Here is a 16,436-nt window from a genome sequence, read left to right on the forward strand (position 1 = left end):
TATATATATATATATATATATATATATATATATATATATATATATATTGTATGATTAGAATATTTTTTTCTTTTGAATAGAATCTGTATTTTTTTACAAGCTATATTGAGTTTTGTAGACATGAAAGAGTTTCTAAAATCCCATTTTCACCGTGCTAGGCGTACAGTGTCCGCTGCTGACAGCTCCCGTGGACGGTGCAATGACTGGCAGTAATTACTACCAGGACATGGTGGAATTCACGTGCAATTCTGGATACGACCGCGTCGGAACCTCCAGTTTAACCTGCCAAGCTGATCGTACCTGGACTGGGGTTGCTCCAACCTGTACACGTAGGTTATCAATTTAAATTTGCTCATACGATCTTCTGCAATGGTGTGCTGTATGTTTGTTTGTTTGTGTGTGTGTGTGCTACGCGTTCTATTTAAAAAAAAGATAGGAATTCTAGCATACACAACACCTAAAAATATTTCTTGCTTAACTAGGCGTGCAGTGCCCACAATTGACAGCTCCTGTAAATGGTGACATGACTGGCGGAAATTTCTACCAAGACGTGGTGCTGTTCACGTGCGATACAGGATACGAGCTTGTCGGCCTCAGCTCCAGCCTGACCTGCCAGGCTGACCGCACGTGGGATGGGACAGCCCCAAGTTGTACACGTAAGATTGACAACATCTTTGCTTACTATCAATAGTTTTAGAATTCTTTGAATTATTTCTCATATAAAAGTAACAGAAAGTGAACTATCCTTCGCAACGTTGGGAGAATGACAACGATGAGAAAGTGAACCATCCAACACTAAACCAAGAAATTCAAAACATGATGAAGAGAAATTATTTGAACAAAAATGCAATAAAGTTGGATGGTCCACAAAACAAAGGACAATAAAACATAATATGCTGATACTATCAACATTATTTCTGTTTAAAGATTTACCATTGTTGTCAGTATAGATGTTGTTCTATTGTGTTTATTTTTTAATTTATCATACTATGTCTTTACTAGGCGTGGAGTGCCCAGCCCTGATAGCTCCTGTGAACGGCGAAATGACGGGATTTAATTTCTACCAAGACGTGATGCAGTTCTCGTGTGATTCTGGATATGACCTTATTGGGATCGTCAGTTTGACCTGCCAGGCTGATCGTACGTGGAGCGGGTCCACCCCAACGTGCACACGTAAGTTTAGCTCTGCCAAATATCACTCAGAAATCATTGTTTTCAAAATTGTACACTGTCTATTAACTTGTGCCATGTAGGCAGCTAGACATTTGTATGCAAATTTATGGTAATTATTTTGCAAGACTGTTTTGCGGACTTGAAAGCACCCACATACACGTCATAAGACAATGATATCTAAGGCGAATGTTGCATTTTAACATGGTAGTCTACTTCTCTTATAACCTTTATCAGGTGTGCAGTGCCCAGTGTTGCCGTCTCCCATGAATGGTGTTACGACTGGCCCCAACTTCTACATGGACACGGTTCACTTCACGTGTAACTTAGGATATTATCTGATCGGAGATTCCAGTTCCACCTGTCGAGCAGATCAATCTTGGAGCAACAACGTCCCTTCATGCAGCGGTAGGGTGTTTTAAACAATCGTATTGATGGGTATTTGATGGGTATTAAAACCTATAAATTCTAATGCGCTTCGCTTTCATTCCAAGTGCGTATCAGTGTCATCTCTTTGTTTTTTGCGGTTAGGTGGTGTTTAATTTGTAGTAACATTCGTGATAGACAATTTTGTAGTACAGTACAGTACTTTACCTTGTATGTCTTCTATCGTCATGTTGCCAATAAGTAAATTTCCGCTGTAAATTTTGCAGTAGTATGTTCGTACTAAAAGTTAAACTGTTCAAACCAGCAATAAGCTATTTTCTGTATGTATATAAATATAAGTCTACTCATTATTGCCAAGCACATAGAACGTTGATAATGTTTCATTCGATCATACATTCAATTACAATTTTCCTCATTGCAGACATCAATGAATGTTCAGCTGCAAATGGTGGCTGTGACCATGTGTGCACCAACACCATCGGTACATTTCACTGCTCCTGCGTAACTGGCTACAATTTGAATGCAGACGGTGCTTCTTGTGATGGTAAGTAAGGTTATCTGTTCGTCCTAAATTCGCACATGCATAAAATTGCTTGCATATAAAATGTGCAACATCACTCATTGTTTAATTGGTGATTGGCTAACTGATACTGCTACAAATCTTTAAAATTTTGTCCTTTTTTTCAGACATCAATGAATGTAACTTTGGAAACGGTGGCTGTCAACAAAACTGTATCAACCTCATCGGAAGCTTCCACTGCTCCTGTGGGATTGGCTACGAGTTAAATAGTGATGGTTTCTCCTGTGATGGTTAGTATGTGCCGCACTGCATTGATAAAATTTGTAAATACATTTTAATTGTTCATGTACTGACTTAATATATCACTGTATTGTGTCTGATCTAAAAAATTCATGGCATACATTTTCATGTTTACAACTTCATCTAACGTTTATTATTTCTAGAGATCCTGCGGTTGAAATCTGTTGCAGTTCTAGAGAAAAAATATATTACTTTCAGCAAGCAAATATTATGATAACTGTACATGAAGGTTAATGTTACATTTTGTTCTTGCAGATAAAGATGAGTGTTTCATTGCAAACGGTGGCTGTGATCAGACATGTTCCAACACCATCGGCAGTTTCTTTTGTTCCTGTGGGACCGGATACGTTTTGAACGGCAATGGATTTTTCTGCGATGGTACGCATGTTTTATATTGTTTTCAGTGCGCCTTTAATTTATGTTTCTGTTCCCGTAGTTAGTACTTAACGGAGAGCAGTTTCCTCTGTGTAATTTACAAGCTTACAGAATTATTTTCAATAAGAATCATTGTTAGATTTCTGAATACCTTCTAATATTTTCTATGCTCTGTGTGCGTGTCTACTTTTCTTGGGACACACTGTTGGAAAACATTGATCACTTTGCGATTTGTATATTTCTTTCCATTTATTATAAATCGTCAATAAAATAAAATGACAAAGTATGCTTCCTACATATAGATACATCCTTATGATCATAAAGATGCCTATCTTTTAATTTTTGTCAATATTTATGTATTTTTAACAGACATTAACGAATGCCTGTCTGCAAACGGTGGCTGTCAGCAGATATGTACTAATGTCATCGGAAGTTTTCAGTGCTCGTGCCTGATTGGCTACCTCCTAAACATCGATGGGTTTACTTGTGACGGTGAGCGTCATTTTCAATACTTAAGCATTTGCAATATTAAAATATTAAAATATTAAAATATTAAAATATTAAAATATTAAAATATTAAAATATTAAAATATTAAAATTCACACGCTCGCAAATTATAACATTCGAGCATATTATATCAATATCAATGAACACATTGGAAATTTGCCAAAGAAGTACCTTTAAACATTATTTTGAATTGAACTGCATAGAATGCAAATGAGCCTGTGAACATATACATGTTTTTTTTTACAAATACAGACGTGGATGAATGTGGTGCTGGAAATGGTGGATGTGAGCAGACTTGTACCAATCTTATCCCGAGTTTCCAATGTTCGTGTGGTGTTGGCTACAACCTGAATGTCAACGGGTTCTCATGTGATGGTAGGTATCGACGATTCGTTCCTCTTTGGCGAAAGAACTAGCTGTATCATATAACACAAATTCTTCATCATAACAATGTCTAGTTTAATGCACATTAATGTAATCACTAGGTTCTTAAAATCACCATCTTTTTGCCCAAAAGGAAACAAATAGAACACAGAAAATATGCAACCTTCATTTTACTTTTTATTGGATGCCTTTTTTTATTACACTGGCCCATATTAATTCACATATCATACAGCAAAGTCTCATGCTATTTTTCAGTTTTTTCAGGATTCTAAATAAACTGGTGCATCCACGTAATGTACAATGGTGTAAACTAATGTATTTTCTCAGTGCACGTTCGTCCCGCATTTTCTATTATATATTTTACATTACAGACGTGAATGAATGTTCCTCTGCAAACGGTGGCTGTCAACAAACTTGCACGAACAACATCGGGAGTTTCCAGTGTTCTTGCCTCGACGCTTACAACTTGAATGCTGATGGCTTTTCGTGTGACGGTAGGTGTCTTTCTTTCTGTATTTTCTTGTATAACTAAATGCATAAGCAGTAAACTTATAGTAAGACACACGTCTTTGTAAAAGACAGTGGTTTGAATTTTACGACACATTTATTAGATGCTTGACAACGCAGCAATCCATACAGTAATTTCAGCCGTTTCTGTATGAATCCATGCATAACCATGTTTCTGTTATACAGACCTGAATGAATGCTCAAATGCAAACGGTGGTTGCGAGCAGACTTGTACCAACACCGTCCCCGGTTTTCAGTGTTCGTGTGGAATCGGCTTCAACTTAAATGGAAATGGGCTTTCCTGTGACGGTAAGATCTTTTTTTGACTCCTTCCAATACTTGATCATGAATGTTAGGAAACGAAATTAAGATTTTTTAAGTATTGAAATTGCCTTCTTCATATCACCAGATATCAATGATTTCTTGTGACGGTAAGGGATTCTAGTATCTTTTTTCTATGAAATATTCTTCCTTAAATCCGTTGATGCTAGAGCATAATGTTTAGCAAATAACGAGTTTTAAATGATAGAATTGCTTTTCTTCAGATATCAATGAATGTGGTACAGCTAATGGAGGCTGTGAGCAGAACTGTACCAACACCGTAGGAAGTTTCCAGTGTGTCTGCCTCACTGGCTTCGTTTTGAATGCCAACGGTTTTTCTTGTGACGGTAGGTAAACCTATGTATTATTATCGTGCAATGGATTTCCGCACACATTGCTTGTTAAACAATTGCAAAATGGAAGGTGTTAAATCGGGTTTTCTAGTTCTTCCTCTAAAGTAGTGTATATATAGATGTAGAAGTACGCAAATACGCATGCAAAACTTTGTTCATGCACATAATATTTATCTATTTAGTAATATTTTGCTATAGCTTCATTTACTACAGGCTTTGAGATGGCACTATAAATATGACTACGCTGTATGTAATTTATCATTTTCTTCTTCTTACAGATATAAACGAATGCAATACTGCCAATGGCGGTTGCTCCCAGGTTTGCAACAACACCATCGGTAGTTATGACTGCTTCTGTCGCACAGGATACGAGCTGAATGTCGACGGGTTTGCCTGTGATGGTAAGCAGGATTACTGTAATATCGTTAGCATAGAACAAAAAGACGACGCCTTTTTCCTAATACCATGCGAATCCATTAAAGATAAAAGCATTTCGTGCTATGTCAAACTATACACATCTTCCTAATTCTACAGACATAGATGAATGTGACACTGCAAACGGAGGCTGTGGGCAGTTCTGTACCAATACTGTGGGAAACTTCAGCTGTTACTGTGCACCTGGCTACAGTCTGCAGGTGGACAGTTTTGCATGTGATGGTAAGAAGCTTTTTATTGTGTTAGAACATTACGGCCTTGTTTGAAATACTTAAGAAAGGGCACATTCAGATAGATTGTGGACCAGTTTTCTTAAAAGCACGCAAATTAAGGCATTCTAAGGATCTCTTTATTTCAAAGGACTTTTGAATTGTATTTAGATAATGTATTACTCAGGTTAGCGATTTTGCACATACACACACATCTGTTCCAATCCAGCAGACATGCAGGCCTGTATAGTACTATACTGCACGATAGTGATGACATCGCGTTACAATAAGTATTCAAATACTGATATCTTCAGGATTCGACCCGGTTTCGCATCTGTCGTGCTCGACTGTAACCACTTCATCAATATCCATCAGCTGGATAGAACCAGTCTGTGATACAAGTGGATACGGTATTGTTTACGTACCTGCACAGGGTTAGTGTTCATTAATTTACAATTTTTTTCTGCTGGTTATGTATAATTATATGGCATTTATATTTCGCTTTTAATCGGAATAAATTCTCAAGTATATCCATATACTGCACATCATCGTACACCGTTTTGTGTTTTGCTTCGTTCACTTGGCGATTTTTTCAGGATTCTTTCAGCCCTCCCCGAAGACATCTATGAGGAGTTCTGGAGACACTAACGCAACAATATCTCGCCTGTTCAGCGGAGTGCAGTACTCCATTTCCGTTCTCGCATTTGGGCTATGGAATGATAGCGCGAATGTCAGTATCGAGTGTATAACTGGTGAGTAAAGATTAAATTTATGTTTTAGAAAACGTCAGCTTGTCCCTAAATAATCCATGAGTAGATTCTGCTTTAGATTGAATGCTGATTATCGAAAATGGCATTGACAACACAACTTCCAATTCCAACTGTTAAGCAGTGAAGCAAGAGTACATAAACCCTCAAGTATGTATGTATGTCTTGCGGGAATATTTTAGTTATCTATAATAGTGTGTATCTGAAACTTTTAGCCGAAAAAAACATGAAGAAACCAATGCAAGGAAAAATGCACGTACCTTGTAAATTGTTGTGTTAAAGTAAGATCACAACATTTTTCTATATTCTTTATTACAATTGAAGGGCTCCCGCCTCCTACCAATGTGACCTTTAGTCTGGACAGCCGTGAGTCGGTCACTGTACATTGGTCACAGCCTGGTCAGACCGTGGTGCTGGGCTACAGGGCGTGGCTGACAGACAAGGAAACCATGTCCGTCACATCTTCACGGCATCTTCCTCAGTCAGCTACTGCGGCTACCTTCACGTCTCTAGCTCCTGCTACAGAGTATGTGGTGTCAGTAAGCTGTGTCAGCGCGTTCTTCGAGGGACCACTAACTGAAGTAACATTCGTAACAGGTAAAAGACGAGTATATAGTCTATTGTATGCTGTTTCGTTGAGTTTTTTTGCTGTTTTCAGATACAAAGAAAAGTTCAATGGGCTACACTGGCAACATCATATTCGTGTAAAGTTTATTACCAATTGTCATGAACACGATCTTTAATTGCTTCTGGTATTCAACCTCCAGAGACCGACCCTCCAGTGCGACTATTTGTGGACGGCATACTTTTTGACAGTTTGGCCCTGTTTTGGACCCCGCCAGTTGCCAGGCTTATAGGCTACGAGCTCACGTTCGGCAGCATAGAACAACACAGGAGACGACGATCCACAGTTTCTGTCACCCTTCCTGCTAACAGTGATAACTATCTGATCCAGGATCTGGTCCCTGCCACTCAGTACGTGTTCAGCTTGACGGCGGTCAGTCGTTTTGGGCGGAGCACAACAATAACATTAACGGGCATAACAGGTAAACAAACAACATAGACCCTCAAGAACAACTAATGATAAGACGTCTTCTCTATTGTAATTTAATCAGGAAAATGTTTCAGGAAATGTTTAAGGGAGCAAAGAATCGTACTGTATCAGTAGGAATTTTGATAATTATTTTCTTTTATCTAGTATACTTACTCTACATTTTTTCTTTTTATTGAAAAGGCACTGATCCACCATCTGACCTGAAAGTTCACAAGGTTTCCTCCACCTGGCTGTATGTGAAATGGACACCACCTGTCGCAGCTGTTGTCTCTTATCACCTGGAGGTAATAGAACCTTCAAGCCAGGTCGAGATGCACTTTAGGTGAGTAAATTGAAACGTTTTGTATTCCTTTTTTATTTATTTTTACTAGTTCACGTTCATAGTTTGTCAGCAGCTGCTTTCATATACACTAGTATTTGGCATTAGCAATGGAAATAGACTTTAGAGAGGGGGTCAATTCCTGAATGGAGTAATAAACTTTATTCTTAAAATGAAGAATCGCATTATAAAGAAAGAAAACAAAGTAAATTAGAGAGTACCACACAATGTTAATCTTTGAAACTGACAATGTACTAATCAGTCTTAATGATAATGCAAATAATATCCTCTTTTGCATGAGTTGTTTCAGCTCCACTACCTAATAACTTTCGCAATCCGTGTTTGGAAATGTCTTGTTTTGACATTACAGCATAGCCCCTTCTTTAACTGATTTCAACGTAACGAATCTCATCCCAACGACAAAGTACACCATCCGGATTGTAGCCGTCAGCGTGTACGGACGCAGTGTCAACATTGAGACCTTTGGTAGCACAGGTATAGTTATTAAGTCTCTCACTCAGACACAGCGCTCATATATGGAAATGACAACAATGACAGTATCTATTTGCTAACAAATGCTATATATGTCAAAACATCGTTGTAAGTCCCAATACAACGCAAAGAACTTTTTGCACTAAAAATATATAAGTGCAACAAAAATTAACTAGGAAAAAATGTCTTCTTCAGGATCATCTTTTTGTAATTAGCTACACAAACTTAATTTGATCTGGCCCAAGTGCAGAATAAAAAGCTTTTCCCTTTTCTTTGGCCAATGCTGCTTCCTTGTGATCTTTGAGTGAAAGATAATTACCATCTTACCATCATAATAGCTTTTCATCTCATGAATTAAATTTGCTATCAAAGTTGACATTCAAATGATGATAATGGGAGACTTTTCGGACGCGAAAGTTGACCATATAAGACAAACAACAAGAAAAATGATGTTGTTCATCCCAACAGTTGCCATCAATGACTTTTCAATATTGAAAAGGAAAAGTACAACACCACCTACAACAACGGAGAGCCATGGCTTCTGGACCACAGACACGTTCTGGCTTAATCAACTGTCAACAACCCCCGGCATAGGTAACAAACTTAATAGTCTATTTTTTAAATACATTGGCTGTCCCTTTTAAGTACAACGAAAACCGTGGTCTGAGAAGGATTAAACATGAATGAGTTTGTAGTTTTGTAGATAGAAGGGGGGGGGGGCTTACTTAGATGTTCCTTAACATCTGTAACTTGCTGTTTTTTGTGACCTCTGTGATGAAAGAGTTAGGCCCTGAAAGTCTTACTGTTTGCGAAATATACTTGTGGGCATTATATATCAATTATATTAATCATTTTCTAATAATCTGTAACGGATACGTGAAATTTTAAGCCGTGATAGAATTGCCTTTAAATAGGTAAATGGTTTGTTTTATATCATAAATGAATGATACTTTTAAATATGAGATTCTTTATTGACACAACAAAAAAGTACAGAGACTTTTGTATGGTCTTGTACAACTTAACTAAAGATCTAACAAAGCTAAATACATGTGTGGATAATATGTGTAATGGAACCTGCAATTCTGCCAATAGTCTGTGAGAGAGTTTATCAGTCTGAATAAACCATTCATTCATTCATTCATTCATTTGTTACATTGCAGATTCTACAACAGATTTAAAACGATTTGTGTTGGAGGAACTCGAAACGACAACGATGTCTCCTGGAACAGGTAAGTCTAGAAACAATATCACTTCTCTTTAATCCATTTGCACCAATTTAGCAACGTACTATTTTGTTACCTTTGGAACTCAGGTGTGGAAAATCACAAATTTTTTAAATGATAAATTGTGAACTAAAAGCGACAATATTGTATTGTCAATAACTTAATTCCTACATTCCATACGATGTTGGCATTTTACAGATGACCATTTCCGAAATGATGTATCGACCAGACATATGACATTACCAGGTACGTTTACAGCAAAGAAAAATTATGTACTTATTTCATGACATTCGATATTACTATGAATTATCTATCAGAATCATTCTGTTGGTTGCATGATAATAAATCTGGGATTCACTTTTAAGCATAACCTCTTGTTATACTCTCTCTCTCGCCCTCTCTTTCTCTCTCTCTCTCCCTCCCTGTTTCCTGTTTAATTCCAATGTTGCCATTCGTCACAAACTATCATAATGAGTCGAATGTTTAATTTTTTTCAGTTAACGGCTATGGCAGCGGGGTGCGCCATACTATAACAACGGCACTTAGTCTCTTCCAAAGGGTAAGATGGGAATACGTTACAAAATATTTAATTTTTGTTACTATTATCTGCTATTTTATTCATAATTCAAGGTATGTCGCAATATCGTCTTACTGCCCTTTGCAGAGGAAACAACGTTGATAACATCATTTTCTTGCTTTTCTTTTTATATAGATTAAACGTCTGGAATATCAAGTGGCTCAGTCCTTGCGAGAAGGAACATCTTCGGAAAATACCTTCAGCATCATAAGAGAAATCCATGATCTGTTCAGAATGGACACATTCCCAGTGTCGTCAACTGACTTTCTTATTGAACTGGTAAGACAAGATTTTAGATTCATTTCTCATATGTTTAAAGTTAAAACTTTTGGCCCAACACAAAAAAATCACCTAGAGCTTTCGACCAGTCATTCTAGTCTTCCTCAGTAGACTGACCCAGTGAAGCTTGTCACGTGGCTTCTTTGGGTTGGGTCAGTCTACTGAGGAAGACCAGAGTGACTGGTCGAAAGCTCTAGGTGAGAGATTTTTTTGTGTTGGACCAAAAAGTTTTAACTTTACATGTAACTACCAACACAGATGAACTTTCGTTTCTCATATGTTTATATAGCTGCTATCAACAGTGTGTCTGATATGATTAATAAACACGCTCATAATCTTTATGTCATTCCCCGCAGGAAGCAGCTATAGAACTGTACAGCAAATCTTCTGAACTTATAAGAGCGTCACAGGGGACAAAAATATCAACGATGGAGAAGATGAATGATGGTAAGGCAACTAAAGTTACATTCATTGACATTCATGAATGATACATAATGTATTTTTACATTGAGACACAATGCAATGCTTGTATTTCTTTATTTTTACACATTATGAACATTATGACTGAGAACTTTCCGTAGGATAATGAAAGAAAAACAACCCATATCATTGTATAAGAACATCACTATGCAGTCACATGGTTACCATACTAGAACATCAGACTCACAGACCATCCGCCTTCCTAAACCTCGAACAAATGCACAGAAAAGAAGATTTTTGTATAGAATGTCCAGTGCCTGGAATGATATGAAGTTGTGATGATGTACATGTATATAGCTTTATTTTAATCTGTTTTAATATGTTGTAATTGCCATGTATTTATGTTTTGTAAATATGTCATGTGTGTCATGTGTGTCTTGAAGGACCACAGGAAGAATAGCTACATTTGTTGTAAGCTAAATGTGGATCCCAATAAAGTCAAAGTCATTATGTGCCATTTATATATGGCGTATATATACATTATACTTTTCATGGTACAAGATCAATTCATGTGAATACTACTTCTCTATTATCCACAAAAATATGTTCTTCAACTGCTACAGTTGTAGTACACACGGTTTCCCGACTGGTACAAATGCTGCCTGTCGGAAATGCGACCATTTTTGACACTTCTGTGGATCTTTTCAAAATGGACGTCATCGATGTCAACTCACCAGACGTTTCTCCTAAACGGCAGCTAAAGAACATAAAAGACAATCAATCGAAATTTCAGCAGCAGGTTGGTAACAAAACTCATTTATTCATTTCGTTGCTGCTCAGTAAAGTATTCTTCTACCATAATTATTGGAACACGGATATTCTTAGAAGGATTTTCTTACAAGCTTTTTTTTGCAATTGGATGACTGAGATGTGGCTTTGTATTTATTGTGCTATCAATTTTAGCATATGTTCTTTCTTGTTTTTGTAAAATTACTCCTCGTTTCCCTAAAACCTTACCTTGAAAATAGATGTCAAACCATTTTCGATAAACTGAGGTAATATATGATGATAAATGATGATAATTATATGTATTGTATTTTAATTTGCAGCTTCGCAAAGCTGCTTTGTCTTTGACGGAATCCATTGACAGGGTGGGAGACGCTTTGCTGGCAATTTTGCCGAATGGGAAGAGCTACTATAGCGCATTTAAAGCTGACAATGTCATAGAATTGGTGTCAAGATTCACTAGTAACAACGTGGTACTCCGTGAGGGTGAAGTCAACATCTCAGCTTATGTCACAGACTGTTCAGTAAATGACAGTACAGATGCTACGGTTAGTAAAATCTTTTCATTTTTTTCTCCTTTCTACAGTATACACGTTAAATATGTACGTCGTTTGCTTTGTGTTTATCTGGAAAACATTACGTCCGAAAACAAACATGAAAATTAGAACTAAAAATATTTACCTCAACACAACATTTATTAATCATGCTTGTTAAAAGAGTTTGTGCAAAGTCGAAAAATTATAGCGTGAAAAATTAAAACTATTTAGTAATATTGCTCATATTCCGTAACAGATGATAATAATGGAGAGAAACCTGTTTTCCTGGAATACATCCACAATTGGACAAAATGTCACCACACCCATCATCATAATTTCGTTGGGAGATCGACACATTGACAACTGCAGTATGCAGGTGGACCTGGAGACACCTATAGCTTTAGAACTAACAGATCAACCGAGACGTAAACGCAGCGCCCTGCAGGAAGGAGGATTTGGTGGGACGCAGTTAACAGTTAGTGGGGCACGGACAGGCAACATGACGATGGCGCAGTATGCGTTCGACGTCGCTGCGGCTACAGTTGTGGTTGTGATGCAGCTGTCGTGGTGGGATCACGCTGCAGCCTACAGGGTCTTCTTCCGTTACGACTCACTGCCGACAGAGGAGCTGTATGACGACATGAACATCGCCAAGGAGGAAGATGTTGTTCTAGCCTGGCACAGAGGAACAAGGAGCCTGCGGACATGGATACCTAACATCGAGCAACGGCGAGGGAAACTGTACGTGGGGATACAGACAGCAGGTATCCTATTACACCCATGCGTAATTATAGATCATATATTTATGATTATAAAATTTGGATATTCAACAAACAACTAGACGTAGATCATCATATTGGTGATGGTACTGGTGGTATTGGGCTATGTATAGGACATTGAGTTGGAAGTGGACCGGTACCTAGATTCTAATAAGACCGAATTGTTTACTTGTAGGACCTGGTCTCCAAACTGCACCTTCGCCTAGAGATTACGAACTGCGGGCATCAACAGTGAGTTGTTTGAGCTGGGAATATACGTCAGAGAAATGGAGCAACACCCAATGTGGGGTGAGTTATTTATTCTAATAAAATGAGATTTAAAAAAAATTCTAGTCTATGTTATTACCAATCATTACTAATTACCAAGCATGGCAAATAGGTGTAAATTTGTGTGAAAAAATATATTTTTGCTCAGAGTATTCTAGTGACAATTTACAGCATATTGACTTGACTATGTTTATGTTTATTTTGTTTCAGGTCCACTTGGATCTTTCCAATAGCGCCATCAGATGCAATTGCAGCTTCCCCAGGCTGAAGGCAGTCATTGGTGCCAGCGTACACTTTCCTCCAAATTCTATTGACTTCGACAAAGTCTTTGGAAATCCAAACATCCTGACGGAAAACAACATTGTGTTTTACGCGGTTATCGGGGAGTGGGCTCTCTATATCTTGTTGATGATCATTCTGAATGTGAATTTTCAGCGTCTTCGAGTGAGTAGCGTATTTCCCTAGTAATTATCATACAATCAATAGTTTGTGCTTATAAACCTGCATTTCTCTTCTGGTCTCTCAGTCACTGACGAAAGCTAGTGGATAATAGCTGAAACGTCTGACCGTTTTCAAAATCATATCAAGTTGCTTGAGTAACTGCTTTTTGACGTATCGTATTACCTGGATGTCTAACCTTAATCGACGTATCATACAAACTACTTTAGTTTTTTTTTTTGCTGTGGTTTGGAAGTATTGTTTTGGGTGACGCTAAGATATGTTACGTTTGGATTCGGAGGTGAATGAGTTTCACTTCTTTGACATTGTGTTAGAACGGCATGCCCTGGTTTTATGTATTTGCTCTCCAGAATTACATTTACAATAAAATATTGACATTGTGCAAAGGGGGAGTAAATTATGTTATATTTGTAAACATAATAAAATATTCGCTGGTTTATTGCTACTTCTGTATTACTGCACCAGGAAATGATGAGTCGGAACTCAGCAGCTCCCAAGAGGAAGTTGCCACAATTGTCCATCCTGCCACCAGACAGGATGCCAGCCCCATATCTGTACCAGATCACCGTCAATACGGGCTCTATGTTTGGTTCCGGCACATCGTCACGTGTTGGGTTCCAAATATTCGGCTCAAGGTGCAAAACCGCGGCCAAAACGTTGAATTCTACTGGAGAAGTGAGTACCATACAGTATCCGTTTTTTTTTTACATTTCGATATATCTGTCTAAACGGTATGTCTAGATCGTCGGTACCCTCATAACAGTCATCTTCTTATTTCCTTCGGTAAGATTTTATTTTAAGTTTGATAAACGTTTTGCTTCTTTTGTCAGGACTTTGTTTCGGTTGGCGTTAGACAGAGATAATGAATTACCGCTAAAACAGTTATTCCTGCTAGGTAAATAGTTTCCCAACATTTCTTTGCAGTCATTGGTGCGTGGAGGATCCTATGACTTCATTATGCCCATGAAGAACCCACTGGGCCGTTTGGAAATACTACATATCTGGCACGACAACACTGGTGGTGGTGACGCCGCGTCCTGGTTCTTAAGAGACATAATTGTAAAGGACATGCAGACGGACACAGTGTAAGACACATGCAATCATTATTTCACCCTTTAGATTCATAACCATCAATTGCACTTCTACTTATACTTTAAAATGACTGGACAGCAGTTATAGTCGTTCTTTAGTATAAAAATCATGTGAAAAACGAACGTATCTGACACATGTTGCAAGATTTGCACCCGGTGACTTCCAAATTCTTAGTAATCCGCCAATCCGTAGCCTGACTAAAGCTGCGCTCCTAGCGGCCGGCCCGGTATTACACCGCTAGGAGCGCAGATTTAGTTAGGATAATTTTATCTTAGACCAATTTTAGTCATTTTGTAGGTGCATACAACTGGCACCACCTATATTTCCATGTCAATGTTGGTTGTAATTATTCAGTTGAATCGCCTGGACGTATGAGCATTTACTGATTCATCCACAATATTTAATTATTTTTTCAGATACCAGTTCGTTTGTTATGACTGGTTGTCTGACGCGAGAGGAGACTACCGGGTTCAAAAGGTTCTACACGCGGCGACTCAGGAACAACTGCGATCCTTCGGGTCACTGTTTCGGGAGAACACCAACGCGATGTTCTACGACCAGCACATGTGGACATCTCCTGTTCTGTCGCCTGAAGGTATTGGGCCCGGGTGCCACTTAACATTACTTGTGTCCATTTTTATAAATATTATATAATGAATGGCTTTTGAAGGTTACGTTTTCAGTAGCGTTATGTTTTCAGTAGCTTTTGTCCGTTTGTCTGTTAGTCTGTCTGTATTTCTGTTTGTCTGTGAACAGCATAACTCAAGAAGCTTAATATGCATGTCATGAAACTTGGTAGGTGGGTAGGTCTTGATAAGACCTAAAAATGAGTAGATTTTGGGCCCCCTGGGGGCTTTTATTGGTTCTGCAGCAGAGCTTCCGGTTTTGATATCTTGCTAGAGTCACGAATTTTGATTGGTAGATAGTTCTTGGGGTAAGGAAGAAGCACTTTGACATAAATTTGGGCCCCCTAGCAGCTTGTTCTGGAACTACAGGAGCGTTTGTTGAAACATCCACGAAGAAGGATAACGATGATGGATATTAAAACATGGTCCATGTACGTACATGGCAATGGTAAAATGTCAAATAGTTCGTGTTGTTGTTTTTATCTGTATCGTAGGGTCTGACTTCTCCAAGGCAGAACGCCTTTCCTGTTGCTGGGCTATTGTAAACAGTATGATGGTGGCCAGCGCCATGTGGTTCAGGGATGACAACGATGATCCCACCAGAGACATCGTGTATAACTTGGGATTTATTCAGTTCACGTTACAGGTGAGGCACTATTCTAATAAAGTTAGTTAAAGTGTTACTAGTCTTTCAACTTAAACTTTAAAAGATAAAGCCAAAATTACAGTCCTGTTTTAATGATTTATTTGTTTATTTCTCTGACTTTACCTAGGAACTGTGGGTCAGCTTGGTGACTACTGTGATGGTAATACCTGTTACCGTGGGGCCGCTTCTGCTGTTCCGAAAGGAGATACCAGCTCCAGTTACAGCTCCTGGAATAGGGGGTACGAATCAGTGTATGTTGTTCATTTCCATCCTTTTTGGAGGGGGGGGGGTGCTTTCATGTATGGTTAATCATCAGATGTAGTTAAATTCATTGTGCTCTTTTCTCTCTTACCATGAAAAGCTGGAAAACGCTTGTCCCGCTGGACGAAGTATGTGGCGTGGTTGATAGTGGTGTCTGTGTCCATCGTCTCGTCTTTCTTTGTCATCATGTATGGTTTGGACTGGGGCAAGGAGAAGAGCGAAGCATGGCTGAAGTCATTCTTCCTCTCGTTTTGTTTATCAAGTGTTGTTGCAGAGACTGGCCAGGTAATATTTCTGTGTAATATTCTCTATAATGGTCATTTTGGAAATGCACTTTCAAACGATTTTTCCTACTGTACGATGGCTTATCCTTAGTATAAAGGGT

At 38.3% G+C, this 16,436-nt stretch overlaps 1 protein-coding gene across 1 annotated transcript in view; it reads left to right on the plus strand.

Moving 5' to 3' along the window:
* Positions 1-16,436, plus strand: part of LOC109467329 — a 31,149-nt gene that overhangs the window by 10,190 nt on the left and 4,523 nt on the right. The window contains exons 23-46 of the mRNA XM_019765274.1: positions 1,408-1,578; positions 1,979-2,101; positions 2,245-2,367; positions 3,122-3,244; positions 3,512-3,634; positions 4,337-4,459; positions 5,103-5,225; positions 5,359-5,481; positions 6,560-6,832; positions 7,003-7,281; positions 7,470-7,611; positions 7,979-8,103; positions 9,261-9,329; positions 9,821-9,882; positions 10,036-10,179; positions 10,536-10,626; positions 11,223-11,398; positions 11,709-11,933; positions 12,178-12,685; positions 12,876-12,931; positions 13,178-13,411; positions 13,892-14,101; positions 14,351-14,505; positions 15,640-15,790. Of these exons, the coding sequence (XP_019620833.1) occupies positions 1,408-1,578; positions 1,979-2,101; positions 2,245-2,367; positions 3,122-3,244; positions 3,512-3,634; positions 4,337-4,459; positions 5,103-5,225; positions 5,359-5,481; positions 6,560-6,832; positions 7,003-7,281; positions 7,470-7,611; positions 7,979-8,103; positions 9,261-9,329; positions 9,821-9,882; positions 10,036-10,179; positions 10,536-10,626; positions 11,223-11,398; positions 11,709-11,933; positions 12,178-12,685; positions 12,876-12,931; positions 13,178-13,411; positions 13,892-14,101; positions 14,351-14,505; positions 15,640-15,790 (3,932 nt within the window). The remainder of the gene's footprint in view (positions 1-1,407; positions 1,579-1,978; positions 2,102-2,244; positions 2,368-3,121; positions 3,245-3,511; positions 3,635-4,336; positions 4,460-5,102; positions 5,226-5,358; positions 5,482-6,559; positions 6,833-7,002; positions 7,282-7,469; positions 7,612-7,978; positions 8,104-9,260; positions 9,330-9,820; positions 9,883-10,035; positions 10,180-10,535; positions 10,627-11,222; positions 11,399-11,708; positions 11,934-12,177; positions 12,686-12,875; positions 12,932-13,177; positions 13,412-13,891; positions 14,102-14,350; positions 14,506-15,639; positions 15,791-16,436) is intronic.

Source organism: Branchiostoma belcheri, unplaced genomic scaffold (genome assembly GCF_001625305.1).
Source record: "Branchiostoma belcheri isolate BF01 breed outbred unplaced genomic scaffold, Haploidv18h27 scaffold18, whole genome shotgun sequence".
Lineage (NCBI taxonomy): Eukaryota > Metazoa > Chordata > Leptocardii > Amphioxiformes > Branchiostomatidae > Branchiostoma > Branchiostoma belcheri.